General features: G+C 37.6%; 1 protein-coding gene across 1 annotated transcript in view; it reads left to right on the top strand.

Moving 5' to 3' along the window:
* The window catches only part of COL19A1 (collagen type XIX alpha 1 chain), a 331,895-nt gene that overhangs the window by 281,166 nt on the left and 36,123 nt on the right, over positions 1 to 14,606 (top strand). The window contains exons 33-41 of the mRNA XM_054569553.1: positions 1,526 to 1,630; positions 1,714 to 1,767; positions 2,023 to 2,076; positions 7,432 to 7,485; positions 8,883 to 8,936; positions 11,142 to 11,186; positions 13,188 to 13,238; positions 13,325 to 13,369; positions 13,768 to 13,794. Coding sequence (XP_054425528.1) covers positions 1,526 to 1,630; positions 1,714 to 1,767; positions 2,023 to 2,076; positions 7,432 to 7,485; positions 8,883 to 8,936; positions 11,142 to 11,186; positions 13,188 to 13,238; positions 13,325 to 13,369; positions 13,768 to 13,794 — 489 coding nt within the window. The remainder of the gene's footprint in view (positions 1 to 1,525; positions 1,631 to 1,713; positions 1,768 to 2,022; positions 2,077 to 7,431; positions 7,486 to 8,882; positions 8,937 to 11,141; positions 11,187 to 13,187; positions 13,239 to 13,324; positions 13,370 to 13,767; positions 13,795 to 14,606) is intronic.

The raw sequence follows: 14,606 nt of genomic DNA on the forward strand, positions 1-14,606 counted from the left end.
TGACTACAGATACAATAATTGCCCTAACACCCATTACTCTATTAAATAAAGAAATATGTCTACCTATTTCTCATAGGAAATAAATCTCGCGACCATTTTTTTTCTCTAATACTTCCCTGTGCAAAACAGATGGAGGGAGAACGATAATGGGACACCTGTGACCCAATAATTCATCTTCTCCATACTTTTTTAAATATGAAAAACTTTTTGGTCCTCATAAATCCTCAGACCTCACTGTCATCATACTTTTCAGATATTATCAAGGGTAGTCTACAATTATACATGTACTTTATTTTTTTAACTCCTCTACCAACATATTAACTCTGTGAAAAACTTCTGGTGTTAAAATTAGTTTAGGAAGCACTGAACACTAGAGGTCCCTTTTACATCACTATGTCCCAGCTCTAAAGAGGACCACCATAACGAGAATTCTTTAGCCCAGCATTTTTTTAAAGACAAATTGCCTTCGATCTTTTCAATATCATACAAAATTAGTCTTCCAAGGAGCCTTTTTTTTTAAAAAAAATCAGACTTATGCTGATATTCACTGGGTCAAAAATATTGAACTTGAATAGTCGTGGGCAAATTTTTTGCTAACTTCAACAATAGCAAGCTTTCATTCCCTTTTCATGTTTAAATGTTCTTTCCTTTGGTAAGAGTAGAGGCTTATATTGTCCTACCTTCTATCAACTGTTAAAACTAAACTTTCTCACCTATTCAGTTGGTTCCTAGTCTGTGCCTTTCCTGATCATATTTTTATTTAACAATTTATTTAAAAATCAACCCTTCTAAGGCTTTTCACAGACACTTTTTCTTTAATTATGTGATAAGAAGTTTATCTTGTGAGCTCAGACACTTAAATTTAAGCCTTTCCAGATCAGCTAAAGGTTACGGAGAAGGCAATGGAAAGGTAATTCCACTTAGATTTCCTGTCTATACTTGGATTTGACATAGAAGCCAAGTCCAAGTCACTCAAGTAATTATTTCTCACATGAGTGCCTCCACTGACAAATAAAATGTTGGTAAACTTGTGTGTAGTTCTCCAACTAATTTTGCTCTCAAAAGGAAAAACCATTTCTTCACAGCCATCTCTCTCTCTTGTAAGGATTTATGCTATTGCTTGTATAACTTTGTGATGTTGATGGTTATTCCAAACTTTAATACCACCTCTCTTTTTGAACATGCTGCTAAGCAATTGAAACTCAGTCTGTGTTCTTGACTTACATGTCTTTTCCTTATTTATTTAGAGTTTTCTGTTTAAATATCATCATAGATGTGTTTTCTTAAACCAAAGTTCACCAGTATCATAAACAGATATCACTGACTGGGTTCATAAGTAACTTTTACCTCACAAGAAGTAGGCTTTTCAAATTGGATAAATTGAGTTTCTAAAAGTAGTAACATAACAATTGCTGTATCACTTATCTCTGACAAAAGTTCAGATAGAACTTCAAATTTGATCAGACCTCGCTTTTATGGATGACTTTGATGAACCTCTCAGTCACCTTATCTTTATACTCATTAGAACTTTTGTGGCAACTGCCAAACCAGTGTCCCTGGACTGAAAAGCAACAAAGGAGAAGACGGAGGTGCTGGTGAGCCTGGAAAGTATGATTCCATGGCCCGGAAGGTAAGAAGACAGGTGAGATGTTGATGGGCTTGTAGGTGGCACACAGTGCCTTCTCTCAGGTCTGTTACTGCCCTGTCCTCTAGGGTGACACAGGGCCACGGGGTCCTCCAGGAATCCCAGGCAGAGAGGGACCAAAGGTAAGGAAGTCTCTTCTTCACTCTCCTTTGTGGGACCTCCAATTCTGTGTGAAAAAAGGAAACCCATTTTAATATACACTACTTTTTGCAAAAATATTTTGAAAAATTGGTATAGAGCCATTTACAAATGTCATTTATTCGTTCCCTAATTCTGCCCAAATTACATGGCACAAGTGTCTTGAGAAGAGATATTATCATTGTTTCAAAAGATGGCAAAATGATTGAGTGTACTAGCTGAATCTATCATCTTTTTAGGGAAGCAAAGGAGAACGAGGCTACCCTGGGATACCTGGGGAGAAAGGCGACGAGGTAAAAGATTATTTTCCGATAAAGTAATCCTATTGATTCTCTTTATGTAACTCAACAAAAGAAAGACATCATTTTTTATAGAGCTCATGTTTAATGCTAAAACAAAAACAATGACTTAGGTAGGTATTTGCAAATTTTAGCACATTTTAAATAATAATATGTTTAGGTTTATTATCAATGGTCCAGTTTTTAAGACAAGGAAATTAAAGCACCCAGCAATATATCAGTTACTTTGTTTGTATTTTCATGTACCAGATGAGAATTGCAGCTGTCTAAAAATAAAAGCAAGAAATTGGAGAGGGGGAAATTCACTGACCAATATTCCAAGTTTGCTAGTAGAATTGAAAGAAAGTTAACAACCAGCCCTAAGATAAGAATAGCCCCCCAAAACTCAGCAGGACTTCCCTGGGACTCTGTTACAACATGACTCAGCTTCAGTGACCTTGGTTTGTCAGTGTTTCTGCTCAGCTTTCAAATTCTTGAAGCTGATTGGACTAGCTTAAATCAGCCACCCACGCCCGACTAAGGTTTAAAGTCAAATGTGTTTTTGAGATGATGGTATAATTTTCTGACTCTAAGCCGTGGTGATGCTCAGGATATCATTCTTTTCCTGCATAACTCACATTAACTCTTAGAAAAACCAATTAGGATGACGAATTTTTGTTAGTTAAACAATTTTTATACTAATAGTTCTTAATGAAAGTAAGTAAGCCATCTGGCATATATTAACCTTGATATTAATGCAGAAAATCGTAACGATATGAAGTAGACCTAGTTTTTGAGTTGGAGTTATATTTCACATTATAAATTATTATCGTGTGTTATTGTTTTTCATTAATATTGATTGTGTTCCAGAAAACAGAGGATCAACTCTTGACTTTTTCTGAGTTAAAAAAGAAAGAAATGTAATATTTATTTTCATTTATAAATAAAACTGTAAAGGCATTTTATTTTCAAAATAAGTAATAGTTAATGGGCGTTTGCTTCTTCATGCTCCATACAAAGTTTCACTGAAGTGCAAGCACAGTATCTGATTCTAATAGTCTTACAGCTTTTAACTGCCTAGATTCAAGAGGTAGGCTTTAGAGGCAATTGAGAAGGTAATAACAAAAAGACCAGGAAATAATTGGAATTCACGCTTTTTATAAGTGACTCTAAGTTAAATTTATTAGAAGTTAATTTCTATTGATTTAACAGGATGCTTTGTCCTCTTAGTGAAATTAAATCAATTGTTACTATTCCTCTACTACCTTAGTGTGTTCTTTCTTAAGTATACCTTGTGGATTCTTTAACACAGAGTATACAAATTTTGCACAAGACTCTTAATACATAGGGGATTCCAGCAAGTTGAGAAGGATATTCTTTTCAGTTGTTTCTTCACAAATCATATGAATAAACCTGAAAAAACATACTGGCTCAACTGGACCATTTTGGAGGAATGTGCAACATTTGCCTCTAGACAGATAGGAAACAGTAAATATCATCTTGTCTTCTACTTAGACTCATATACTACCTGAAATTATACTTTGTTGACTAAGATGAATGAAACAGACCAAGACTATATGCATTTCTAACTGGCTAATACACTATACTATTTTAATATGTACACAATAACTAATCCTACCAAATCTCCAATGTCATACTCTTAGGAGAAGATATAAAGAGGGATACTCCATCCCTTTGAGGACTTCTGATTATTGCATCTTCAATTTAATCAATCTGGAAACTTAGAGAGAGGCATTGTCTGTCTCTTTATTGCTCTTAGAAAAGTGACATTTTCCTGTCTTTGCAGATGTGGTTTCACAACTCAAGATAGCAACATGTAAGCGACTAATAGAACACACCTCTTACAGAGTAAATTCTTGCTCACAATGCAGGCCTTCCTACAATATTTCAGGATAATAATTTAAAAGTAGGACATGAAAATATTGTCAGCCATAAATTATCACAATAAATAAATGAATGTTAATGGTAGCAATGGAGCTGTGACTTGCAAAACCAAAATATCAGAGCAGGGAAAGAACTTAGTGGTTCCTGAATAACTAAGCAATACGTTTTAATTTGTATTTTAGTTTGACATTATATGCTAAACTGGCTGTCCTATGCTTTACTATGTATTTGTCTTCTTTAATGACCATCTTGTCTTCTAAAATTATCTTATTGCCCTTTAGGCCTCCACAGTAACTTTTGCCCCTACTACAAAATTTCAGCTTGTTCAGAAAAAGACTGCTGAGAATGATTTTTTAAATTTATGGACTGAGGTTTATTTTAAAGTTTAATGTGGTCATCAAAGGTTAATGAATCCCAAGTTTATAAATTAGAATACCTAAAGACTCACTTAGCATCTCTTCCCTGATTCAGTGTTGAAACTAAAAAAAAAGAAAAGAATACATATGTATGCATATTTTGTACATGTATATAGAGAGAGAATTTTATGAAGATGTGGGTATTTTGAGGTAAGGCAATTTGCGGTATAACATTTATAATCTCCAGGTATTTAGAAGTGCTGTTTCCAAAGGAAATGTATTTTCTTTCTGCTTATACACCTGCAAACAAGCTAATGGTCAGGGAATGAAAAGAGCCAGTACCCTATGCTAATGAATACCATTGACACATGTCGGTGCACATGTGTGCGCCCGCGCACACACTCACACAAAGCATTGCCAGTGAGGACGATATCATCTTGAAGAAAGAGTACGTCCACATTATTTTTTATTTGTTTACTTCCATCACCATTTTTCTCCCCATACCCTCTTCCAGCTCCTCCCACCCTCTCTCCCCCTACAGCAATCACCACATTGTTGTTTTTTAATAATGGCAGAAGCGCGATTTTAAAGTGCAAGGGGGACCAATGGGTTTGTTTTAATAGAATAAAAAATATTGCATTAATTTTCATGATCTCACCTTTATTCAACTCATAATCAACTTTGTGTGGCTGGGAGCTATTTTGAGGGGGTTTTTGTCTGTGTACTTTCCCTCTTGTCTTGCTTCCCATTCAAGCATGGAGCTGTGACCATTGTCTTGAAGGAGGTATGCATCAGAAGGGAAAGCAGAAATAGCCCACAAGCCTTGGTTTTTGCATTCCCAAAGTGTAAGCCTATAGAAAAATTTAAAGGGGAAGTGAAAAAGAAGGGAGATGCTTGGCTGGTGTGGCTCAGTGGATTGAGTGCCCGCCTGCAGTCACAGGTTCAATTCCCCATCAGGGCACATGCCTGGCTTGTGGGCCAGGTCCCCAGCTGGGGCCGTGCAAGAGGCGACAGATCCATGTTTCTCTCCCTCCCTAACCCCCTCTCTGCAAAAGTTAATATAATCTTTTTTAAAAAAAAATTTTAAAAGGAGAATAAAATTCCCAGGCATAAACGACACTTCTCATTCTTTAACACAAGCATACCTGTACCTGAAGTAATATGTGATCTCATTTGGCATTAGATAGAAGGGCTGCTAGAGCTTGGTCCTTGAACCCATTTATTCAAAAAGCCTTGATCTCATAGAATCTTGGTCAGATAGAAAGTTGATGAATAAATAATTTTACCAATGTTGCCTTACCTAATACTTATACTAGTGTATAATACTTATAATGTGTATAAAAATACATATAATGTATTTTTAATGTGTATACTTATAATGTGTATAATGTGTATTATGTGTATAAAAATACATATTGCATCACAGTAAAAGGTAAAGGAATTTTATTATAACAATGAATGGTTTGGCAATATGAAAAGATCGATCAGTAAAGAAAATTAAATCATGAGTGAAACCATTTAATCTACAACTTCATGCATCACACGGTTATCTAAAATAACAAAAGGGTACTTTTAAAAGTATATTTCCCAAATTTTTGAAGTCATCTAAGTTTATTATAGAAATTTGGGAACTACACAGAAGGACTAAAAAAAAAGGAAGTTATTTCTGTTTCACATTTCCGGAAGAACTGTAGGTAATTATGATATTATGGCCCTCAACTCTTTCTCCACAATTCCAAAGCTCAAAAACCTCTGAAAATCCTGGAAATTTTTTCCAAGTTTGCAGAAAATTTATTTGGCAGCAAAATCTGACTTGAGCTCATGTAGAGATGAGCTATTTATCCCAGTTGGTAAGAATACCGGTAATTTCCTTTATGTACACCACCCTGAAGACACACTCTACTTACAAACACATGCAATACATGTACACACATGCCTTCTTTTCCCTCACTCATATAGAATCTTTATACTGGTTCTGCATCTTTCTTTCTTTCTTTGTTTACTTAATAACGTATCTTGGACATATTATTGTAGGACATATGTAATAAAATATCCTCTTCCCACATCAGTAGAAACAGAGCAAAAAAAAAAAAAGAAAAAAATACCTTATGTTTTGCTACAGAAGTATTTGTTTGTTTATTTGAGGACGCTGCCCCAGATGCAATTGTAAGTGTTACATATCCATTATGAACACTGTGCTACCTTTTATTTTTTTTTTAAATCTGAAAATTCAGAACTCTGAAACACATCTGACACTAAAGTTTCTAGATAAGGCATAATAAACTTCTATTTATTGTTCTCATCTTTTATAAATACATTTATAATTTTTTAATAATTTGGACCCTACTCTATGTAACAGTTTACAAATTTATTTTTCCATGTTATCCAATAGTTTGCCTAAATATGATTTTAATAGTTGCAAAATTTTTATGTTACAGATTGTATGTAACTTATCTAACTAATATTCTGTTGTTGACATACTTAGTAAAGGAACAAAATTAATTACCCAAGTAACCAGTTAATCTTGCCCATTCGTCCTTGATTATATAAATGTACCAGCACCTTAAAGCCTGTCCGGTAAAATTACTGTTATTCCACAAATCCAGGGGGGCAGGGGAAGGAATACCCATTCACTTTTATGCTTAAGCTATTAAAGGTTTCCAAATTTAAATTCACCAATGAGCCAAATTCCTTCTTATAATGAACTGGCCAGCTAAACTAAATATTATATCATAAAATGCATTCCATTTTTCCACTAGCTGAACGAAGCATTAGTGTAATCATATATTTGTTTGATGGCGTTCCGCCAATCTGCCATTTGTATTTCCACGCTTTAATAGTGCCGGCTTCTCAGTGATGCCGTTGTTGATGGGTGGCTCTGCTCCATGAATCACCATACACATTAAATTGTGTTGCTTACAGATTCAGTATCACAGCATTGAATGCTCACTGTCCTTACTCTCTGAAAACAAGTATTTGTAATATGACTTATATCATGTTTTTCAACTAGCCAACGTAGATGTTTCATTTTCAATAGTCAAAATTTTTGATTAACTATGACTTATTTTCAATGATATAATAGATTTATGGTAGAAAATATCTTTTCTAGGGTTCTCAAGGAATTCCAGGCACTCCAGGTGATCCAGGCCCAGTGGGACCTCCTGTAAGTATTTGCTGAAACTATTTTGCTTAGAGTTCATACCTGCCGAAAGGATGACAGGTGAACTAATATTTCTCATTGCTTTTTGTTCTCTGTGCTTCTATGTAGATTATACAGCTGTGGCCCAGAAAAGTAGCATCCACCACCTCAGATTTTCATTTAGTATTACTGAAGTTTGCTCAGGGCTGTGGAGGTTTGTCATCAGAATTCTGCCAGACCAGAAATCAATCTGTGGTTTAGCTAGTCTATTTAAACAGAAGTCAGATGTAAAAGAACATTCCACTTAGAGTTGTAATTTTTTAGCATTTACCTTTGGAAGAGATATATCATTGCACCCTTACATTCTTAAGCACCGTAAACCAAAAATTTATTTTCTATAGGGAAAAAAATGGGTCAATGATCATCAGATTCTATTTATTTTTATTCTTTTTTATGAATTAAAATACCCCCTACTTTACTCAGTACCTTTTTTCACTGCCCCTCAGACACAGCATCGTGGCCTTTGTGTCTCTGGTTATACTGTTTTCCTAAAACGGAATTTCTTCTCCTTTTCTACCTGTTAAATCCAGTCTTTCATAAAGTAAAGCTCAAGTCTAGCATTGCCAGGTAAAATACAGGACATGCAGTTAAGTTTGAATTTCATATGAACAATTTTTTTTAAGAATGTTTGTCCCAATTACTGTACTTTTATTTGCTAAATATAGCAACCCTACTCAAGTGTTCACTTCTCTAACTCTTCCCTTCTTAGAGTTCCTATGCAAATGGTATTTACCACACAAGTAGGAGTGTAATCGTGTTCCTTAATGTTTTGAATCATGGATTTGCCAAAATTAAAATGTTATCATTCATGCTCTCACCTCAGTTATATAGGACAAACCTGTCTTTAAATCGTAGACTAAAAAGTTAAGAGAAAAAGTTATGAAAGGAACCATGGAAATTATAGCTAACTCTATTCTCAAAAAAGAATCAGAATTAAATTTTATTTTCCATTGGTAAAATGCAGATCACATGACTCAATATGCATACTGTTAATTCTGCTGCATCTTGAAGTATGTAAAATGTTGATCGCTACCAAAATTATAGCTCATTTAGGAAGGCATAATGTTATGTAAATTGCCATTTAAACAGCAAGGCTAAATTCTTAAATGTATCAAAAGGTTCCAATTAAGGTCATTAAATGTGGGTGGCCAAGGTGAACAGCAACCACAAATACAAATTTTATCCTTGCAAGAGCTTATCAGCAGGATACAGCTGCTGTATCAGCCTGCAGAAATGCAAGCTTGTAGGACTGATTTAATTAGAAGGAAATGACCTTCAAAATGTATCAGTTTTAGACCAACTTTCAATACCCTTTGTCCACTTAGTTGTTTTTGTAACAAACTCAGTTTTGTGTTTTACAGGGTTTATTGGGAAGAACTGGACATCCTGGTCCCTCTGGAGCAAAGGGTGACAAGGTACAGAGGAAAAGCCTCAGTGTTTACCTTAGGGCTTGGGGTAGGGCCAGGGTGAGACCATTTACAGAGAGATCGGTCACATCAAGCAAAGCCTGAGAGTAGATGAGGTCACGGAATCGCTATTCTGATAGTGGGCTGGAAAGGACATAGGTCCAAAAATTGGTCTGAATGAACACAGGAGGTATGTTCTAGAGGAAAGGGTGACTAGAACACTGGTGCTATAGAGCAGAAGTCCAAGCTGGACCCAGCATCCTGTGCATGCACTTTTGTGGAAGATGGTATTGGGGGAGCCTCGGAAGAGGTGCAGGAAAGGTGGTCCGTGTCGAGAGTTCCAGCCACAGGTGCCCAGACGCCAGAGGATGTGCTGGTCGTCAGGACCAGGGTTCCAATAACTGCATGGCTTGTTGGGAAAATCTGGAAGTTCTGTTGTTTGAGAGTCAGGGGAAATTGACTAACGTACCTGGGCAACTTATTTCCCTGGGTTGGCTGATCAAACAAATAGGTTACTGTGGTCAAAAGAGAGGGGCACCAACACAGGAGACAGACTGGAAGACTGCAGGGCTTTATGAGCTTCCCTGCTTTAGGGTCTAAATTGACCCCACACTATGATTCTAACAGAGCCAGCAAACAAGTGAAATAGGACTAGCTGTTCAGATTAGGGGAGTAAGAATCAAAAGTCCTCAAGGCACACAAGTGGCTTCTACCCCAAAATGACCAAAATGCGGCAAAGTGGCATGAAGAAACAAAGGAACCCCAAAGAAGTTGAAAGGGAACAATGTGCTTATTCTAGATAGCCTCAACGCATATTTTTCTGATGGTATTCCAGGGAACCGGCCCAACCCCACCAGCTTTGTTCTCTATGGAAATTATTCAGTCAGAGAGTTGCGTTTGAAGTTGATGGGAATTCTGCACTGAGATGAGCTTTGGGGCATAATCAAGAATGAAAATATGACTTTTACTTGTGCCAAAAAAAAAAAAAAAGTCTTTTCAATAGGCACATATTTTGCCTTGTTTATTGTCCTCTCCTCGTTCGTCAGAACTATGACATAATTCTCTGAAAGACACTGCCAGTAGTCAGCCGAGTGTGGCACATCCTCTAGACGTAGTCGCCATCAAAGCAGCCCCGGGGAAGGTACAATACCCGCATTGTCACCCATTCTCCATCAGATGCATCGCAAGAAAAACTTGATGGTTTATTTTTATTGATAAAGATACAAACAAAAGGTTTTTAAGACTCTTTTAAAAATGTGGAGATTGGAATAAAATCCTTCCTTAAATTTATGGAAATGGAATGAAATCCCTCAAAATTCTTGGGCCTGGTAAGTAGGAATTTCACTGTCTGAATTCTTTTTCAATTAACCATTTCTCATATTGAGGGACTTAAAGGATTCTAAAAGAAAAGTTACAGGAAGAACTTATCAAAGGCACCAGAGAGACTAAAATACCTCTCTGCTTATTAGGGACCGCTAAGCATTCGGTATTTTAGAAAAATAAAAGTGAAATCCATTTTTCAAGTTTCAACCTGAATTCATTTTTCACAGGTTCCATTTTCAGTCTGCTTCTCCTATAAGCAGAATGTCTGAAGCTGCTTAAATTCACACAACATTATCCTCGAGCAGTGTCGAACCATGGTTTCTTCTGTTCAGTGGGTCAGGCCTGACTTGGTTATAAAGTCTAATATTAACCTCAGGAGTGAATGAAATTTCTCATCCTGCAGACACAAAACAGGTGGTGATTTTCCACTTCGGTCAAATTATGTGTGTGACCCCTCTGCTTCCCAAAAGATGAAGATGTGGAGGCGAGACTGAAGAGAGGGAGCAACCCACAGGGCTGTATCGCAGAGCTGCCCCCTGCTTGCAGGAAATCTGCTCTGCACCCCCACAGGGGAGCACCCCGTGCTGCACAAGTCCAGGACACAGTCCCCTAGGTGTCTGGCTCCATCTAAAAATAAGTTTCATCCCTGGGGCACCCACAGGAAGAATCTGAATGGGTACAGGAAAAGACATTTACCATTTCTGTGGTCTAGAACTATATTTCCCCGGGTAAAAGAGGAAAGCCAAACTAAATAAGATTTTACAAGGCCAGAATAAAATGACAACCCATATTGATTTCAGAATCCAGCTCTCAGACAAAGTGAAAACTGGTTCATAAACCTGGTGCAGCAATGTCTAAATCATTGATTTGTGGTCTGAATATCCCTTACAGGGCAGCGAGGGTCCTCCTGGGAGACCTGGACCACCTGGACCACCTGTGAGTTGTTTCAGGTTTAAAACTTAGAGTCGTGTGTGCCTGCTTAAGACTTCCATATCTCCGAAGTCAGACTGCATTTAGATGTGCTCAAGGACAAAAAGCTGTCTGAGTTTTATGTATAAATATAAATGTTAGCCAATGTAGCTTTGGGGAGACACGAGTTTTTCCCTTTAGCTTGGCTTTAGTGCTCAGATTTGCACACTGCAGGCCTCCTTACCATGTTTTCCAGAGGCCTGGCTGTGTGTCCAGACGCCCCACTTCCTGCTTGGGGGACTCCGGGAAAGTCATTAAACCTCAGTGAGCCTCAGTCCCAGAGAATAGATGGGCTTTAAAAACAGATCCCTTTCAGCAATGTGAGTTGGTGCAAAATTTGGTATTATGCTGTATGTATTCATTACCATCCATGATGTCTGAGATGCAAGGGAATCCTATTTATAGGGCACCTAGTGAATAAAATGTATAAGAGCCATCGATGTTTTTATGCGCCTGATTGAGACAGATGTGCACTTTGTCAGGGAGACCATGGGAAGAGGTACCTCTCTCTGTAGCAAGTCTGCCCTCCTGTGGGGCCACACTCAAATCGCAGCCGAGCTTTGGGCCAGGGCGAAGGCTCTTTTCCACGCTACTGCCTAGGAACAGTTTAAAGAGCAAACCCAGTCGTGAAGGGGCAGGATTCCTCTGTGACTTTATGAAGACCACAAAGATACGTTAATACTCTTCATGCAAATGCAGGCTTTGCACACATAAATAAAAGGATTTGCACTCAGTTTTCCTAAACCTGGTCTTCATTTTGTTTACCTTCCTTCTCCCTGACAAGGAAATGGGGCAGAAAGTATTTGGGGCTCAAGTCCTAAAATGCACCCCCTCCCTAGTGGAATGAACAGCAGAAATAGAACCTGAACTCACAAAAGGTACCTATGTTTTACAATGGGCATAAGAAATCTTCCTCTTCCCCCTGAATTCTCCAAAACTATTTCTTCTTCAAGACAGATTAATGTTGTCTTTTGTGGGGAAACCTCTACTCTTTTGGGGGGAGGATGGAATCGCAAACAAAATTATCCTTCATCTTTCCAGGGCTTAGCAAACTAAAATGTGGCAGACATTTGGCAGTTGTCCAATGAATGAGTGAAATCATAAAGGAATAAATGAAAGAAACATGCTTCCTCCATCACTAGAGTTTCGAAGACGCGTGCAAGCCATGCTCACTGCGCCCCCCTGACCACCACGGTCCTGAAACAGGGCAATGGTGGCTTCTTCAGCTTTGCACCTGAAATGTGGAAATCACAAATCTACATTTGTAGATTATTGATTGTATGAAACTTTCTTTAAAAATGATAAAAGATCCTAAAATGTTCCTGTGCTAAAATGTGTGATTTTTAAAGACCTCGAATTAGTTCTTCAGAAGCGATCGTTCCTCTGAGACTTTGCCCTCACAGGCCAGTTTTATCAGGAAGTTCTTGTTCCCCATTGTTCTAAAGAATATGTTTCTGTAGAAATGTCCACACAAGGTTGTGAGTAACATCATCTCCCCCATTTAACCTTAATTTTCTATTTAGTATGAAGAGACTGTGGGAAAAAATTACTTTTCAGCAGCCAAATAGTTCCCTGTTCACATCTTCATCTGCAGCACTGCATTATAGCCTGCAGGTCAGCGGGCTGTAAACAGTTAGCATAAATTGGCAATTCAGAAACTGAATTTTAATGCACAAATAATATTTTCCTCTGAATGCATTAGTGTCTCATCTGTCAAACCTGATCATTAATCACACCCTCACTGACTGGGCCTGTTGTGCTCCAGGTGTAGTTCCCACTCCTTTTCCCTTTTTCCTCTATATTTGCTTATCAAAAGCCAAAAATAGGAATACTGTTTTATTTTACTCAGAGCTTTAAACTCACTTTCTAAAATAGAATAGGAAAAATACCTTTTTGTGAAAAAATAAAAGGTAGAGATGCTAACTGTTAACTTAAAAGAATAATTCTGTATCTCATTTCTTTTCTAAGGGTGTCCCATTCACTGAAGGAAATGGAATGAGCAGTTTATATAAAATCCAGGTATTTACTTTTATATTTATATGAAATAATTATTCAGTATGGATTAATATAATTCTTGTCATCTTTTTCCTTTTTTTTTTTTGAAGGGAGGAATGAATGTTCCCAGTTTCCCAGGGCCCCCCGGCCCTCCTGTGAGTACACTTGTTTATCACCAAGCTGAACAACCACAATTAAAACAAAGCAAGCAAAACTCCTAAGTTCACACACACACACACACACACACACACACACACACACACACACACTAACCAAAATCTTATGCTTTATGAAAAATCTAAGAACTAATAAGATACAATAAAAAAGAGAGAAAAGAAAAAAAATATCTAAGAACTAAATCAATTTCCAAGTAATCACCGCCACGGCAGTCCCTTCCAGTTGTGTTTCTTCATCTGATTCTTCAAGTCTAAACTGCAGCAAAACTCACAAATATTTTTATGTGTATTAAAGAAAATTGGACAACAATGCTTCATATTCTGTAATTTTGCTTCAGTTATTACGTTTTAAATGACTTCCCTTTTTTTCCTTGTAGGGCCCAAAAGGCGATCCTGGACCAGTGGTATGTGAATTCACATGTTTTGTGTCATCTAGGAAAAAAGGTCTTTATTAAAGTGTGAAAGAAGAGCCTCAGGCAGAGATGCCACGCCTTCTTAGATGTTCATCAGTTAACGTGTTGGAGGGAGTAGGCAGGCCACTGAAGAAATGCCGGCAGTGTGCCCTTCATTTGTAAGATGCGTCTGTTCTGATGTTGCCACTGCCCTTGACATTTGTCTCTTTTCATCAGTGTGTTTTAAAGTCACCCAGTGATGGAGGAAGGCACATATAAAGTTCCAGATAAATGGAATACTTTCTTCTAATAGAACAATTTTTATTGTTGATTCCATGTTAAGTAGAATACGGAAGAGAAATACCTAGTGGAAAAAAATTCCTTAATGTATCTGCCACCTCCCCAGCTACAGAGGGGGAGGTTGTTTATTAACTTTGAATGTTAGGCAATTATTCTGTAGATGCGCGATGTGCTTTCACAAACCCGCCCATCAGGAGTGCTGTGTCAGGAGGTGAACACCCATGACCACCTCTGAGCTCGTGTCCTCAGCTGCCCAAAGGCTGACCATTGTTCTCAGGCATCCGTCTCGGCCACAGGGCATCCCTGTGAACGTTCTGCCAAGTTCAATGAGACTCCTCTTAGTCCTTGGCGCTTTTTCTTGCCATGTCTTTTTAAACATATGTTCATCTTTTGTGTTTCATTTGTATATCCTTTAACTTCAGGGTATAGACTGGAAACTCAGATGTACCTGAAACTGAAGAAGTAAACTTTGAAGCCACTTTCCACTGTCATGTGAAAAAAACTTAAGGCCCTTTCTTCTTCAC

This window comes from Pteronotus mesoamericanus, unplaced genomic scaffold, assembly GCF_021234165.1.
Source record: "Pteronotus mesoamericanus isolate MK-2021 breed Mesoamerican mustached bat unplaced genomic scaffold, CSHL_Meso_final contig_20, whole genome shotgun sequence".
Classification (NCBI taxonomy): Eukaryota; Metazoa; Chordata; class Mammalia; order Chiroptera; family Mormoopidae; genus Pteronotus; species Pteronotus mesoamericanus.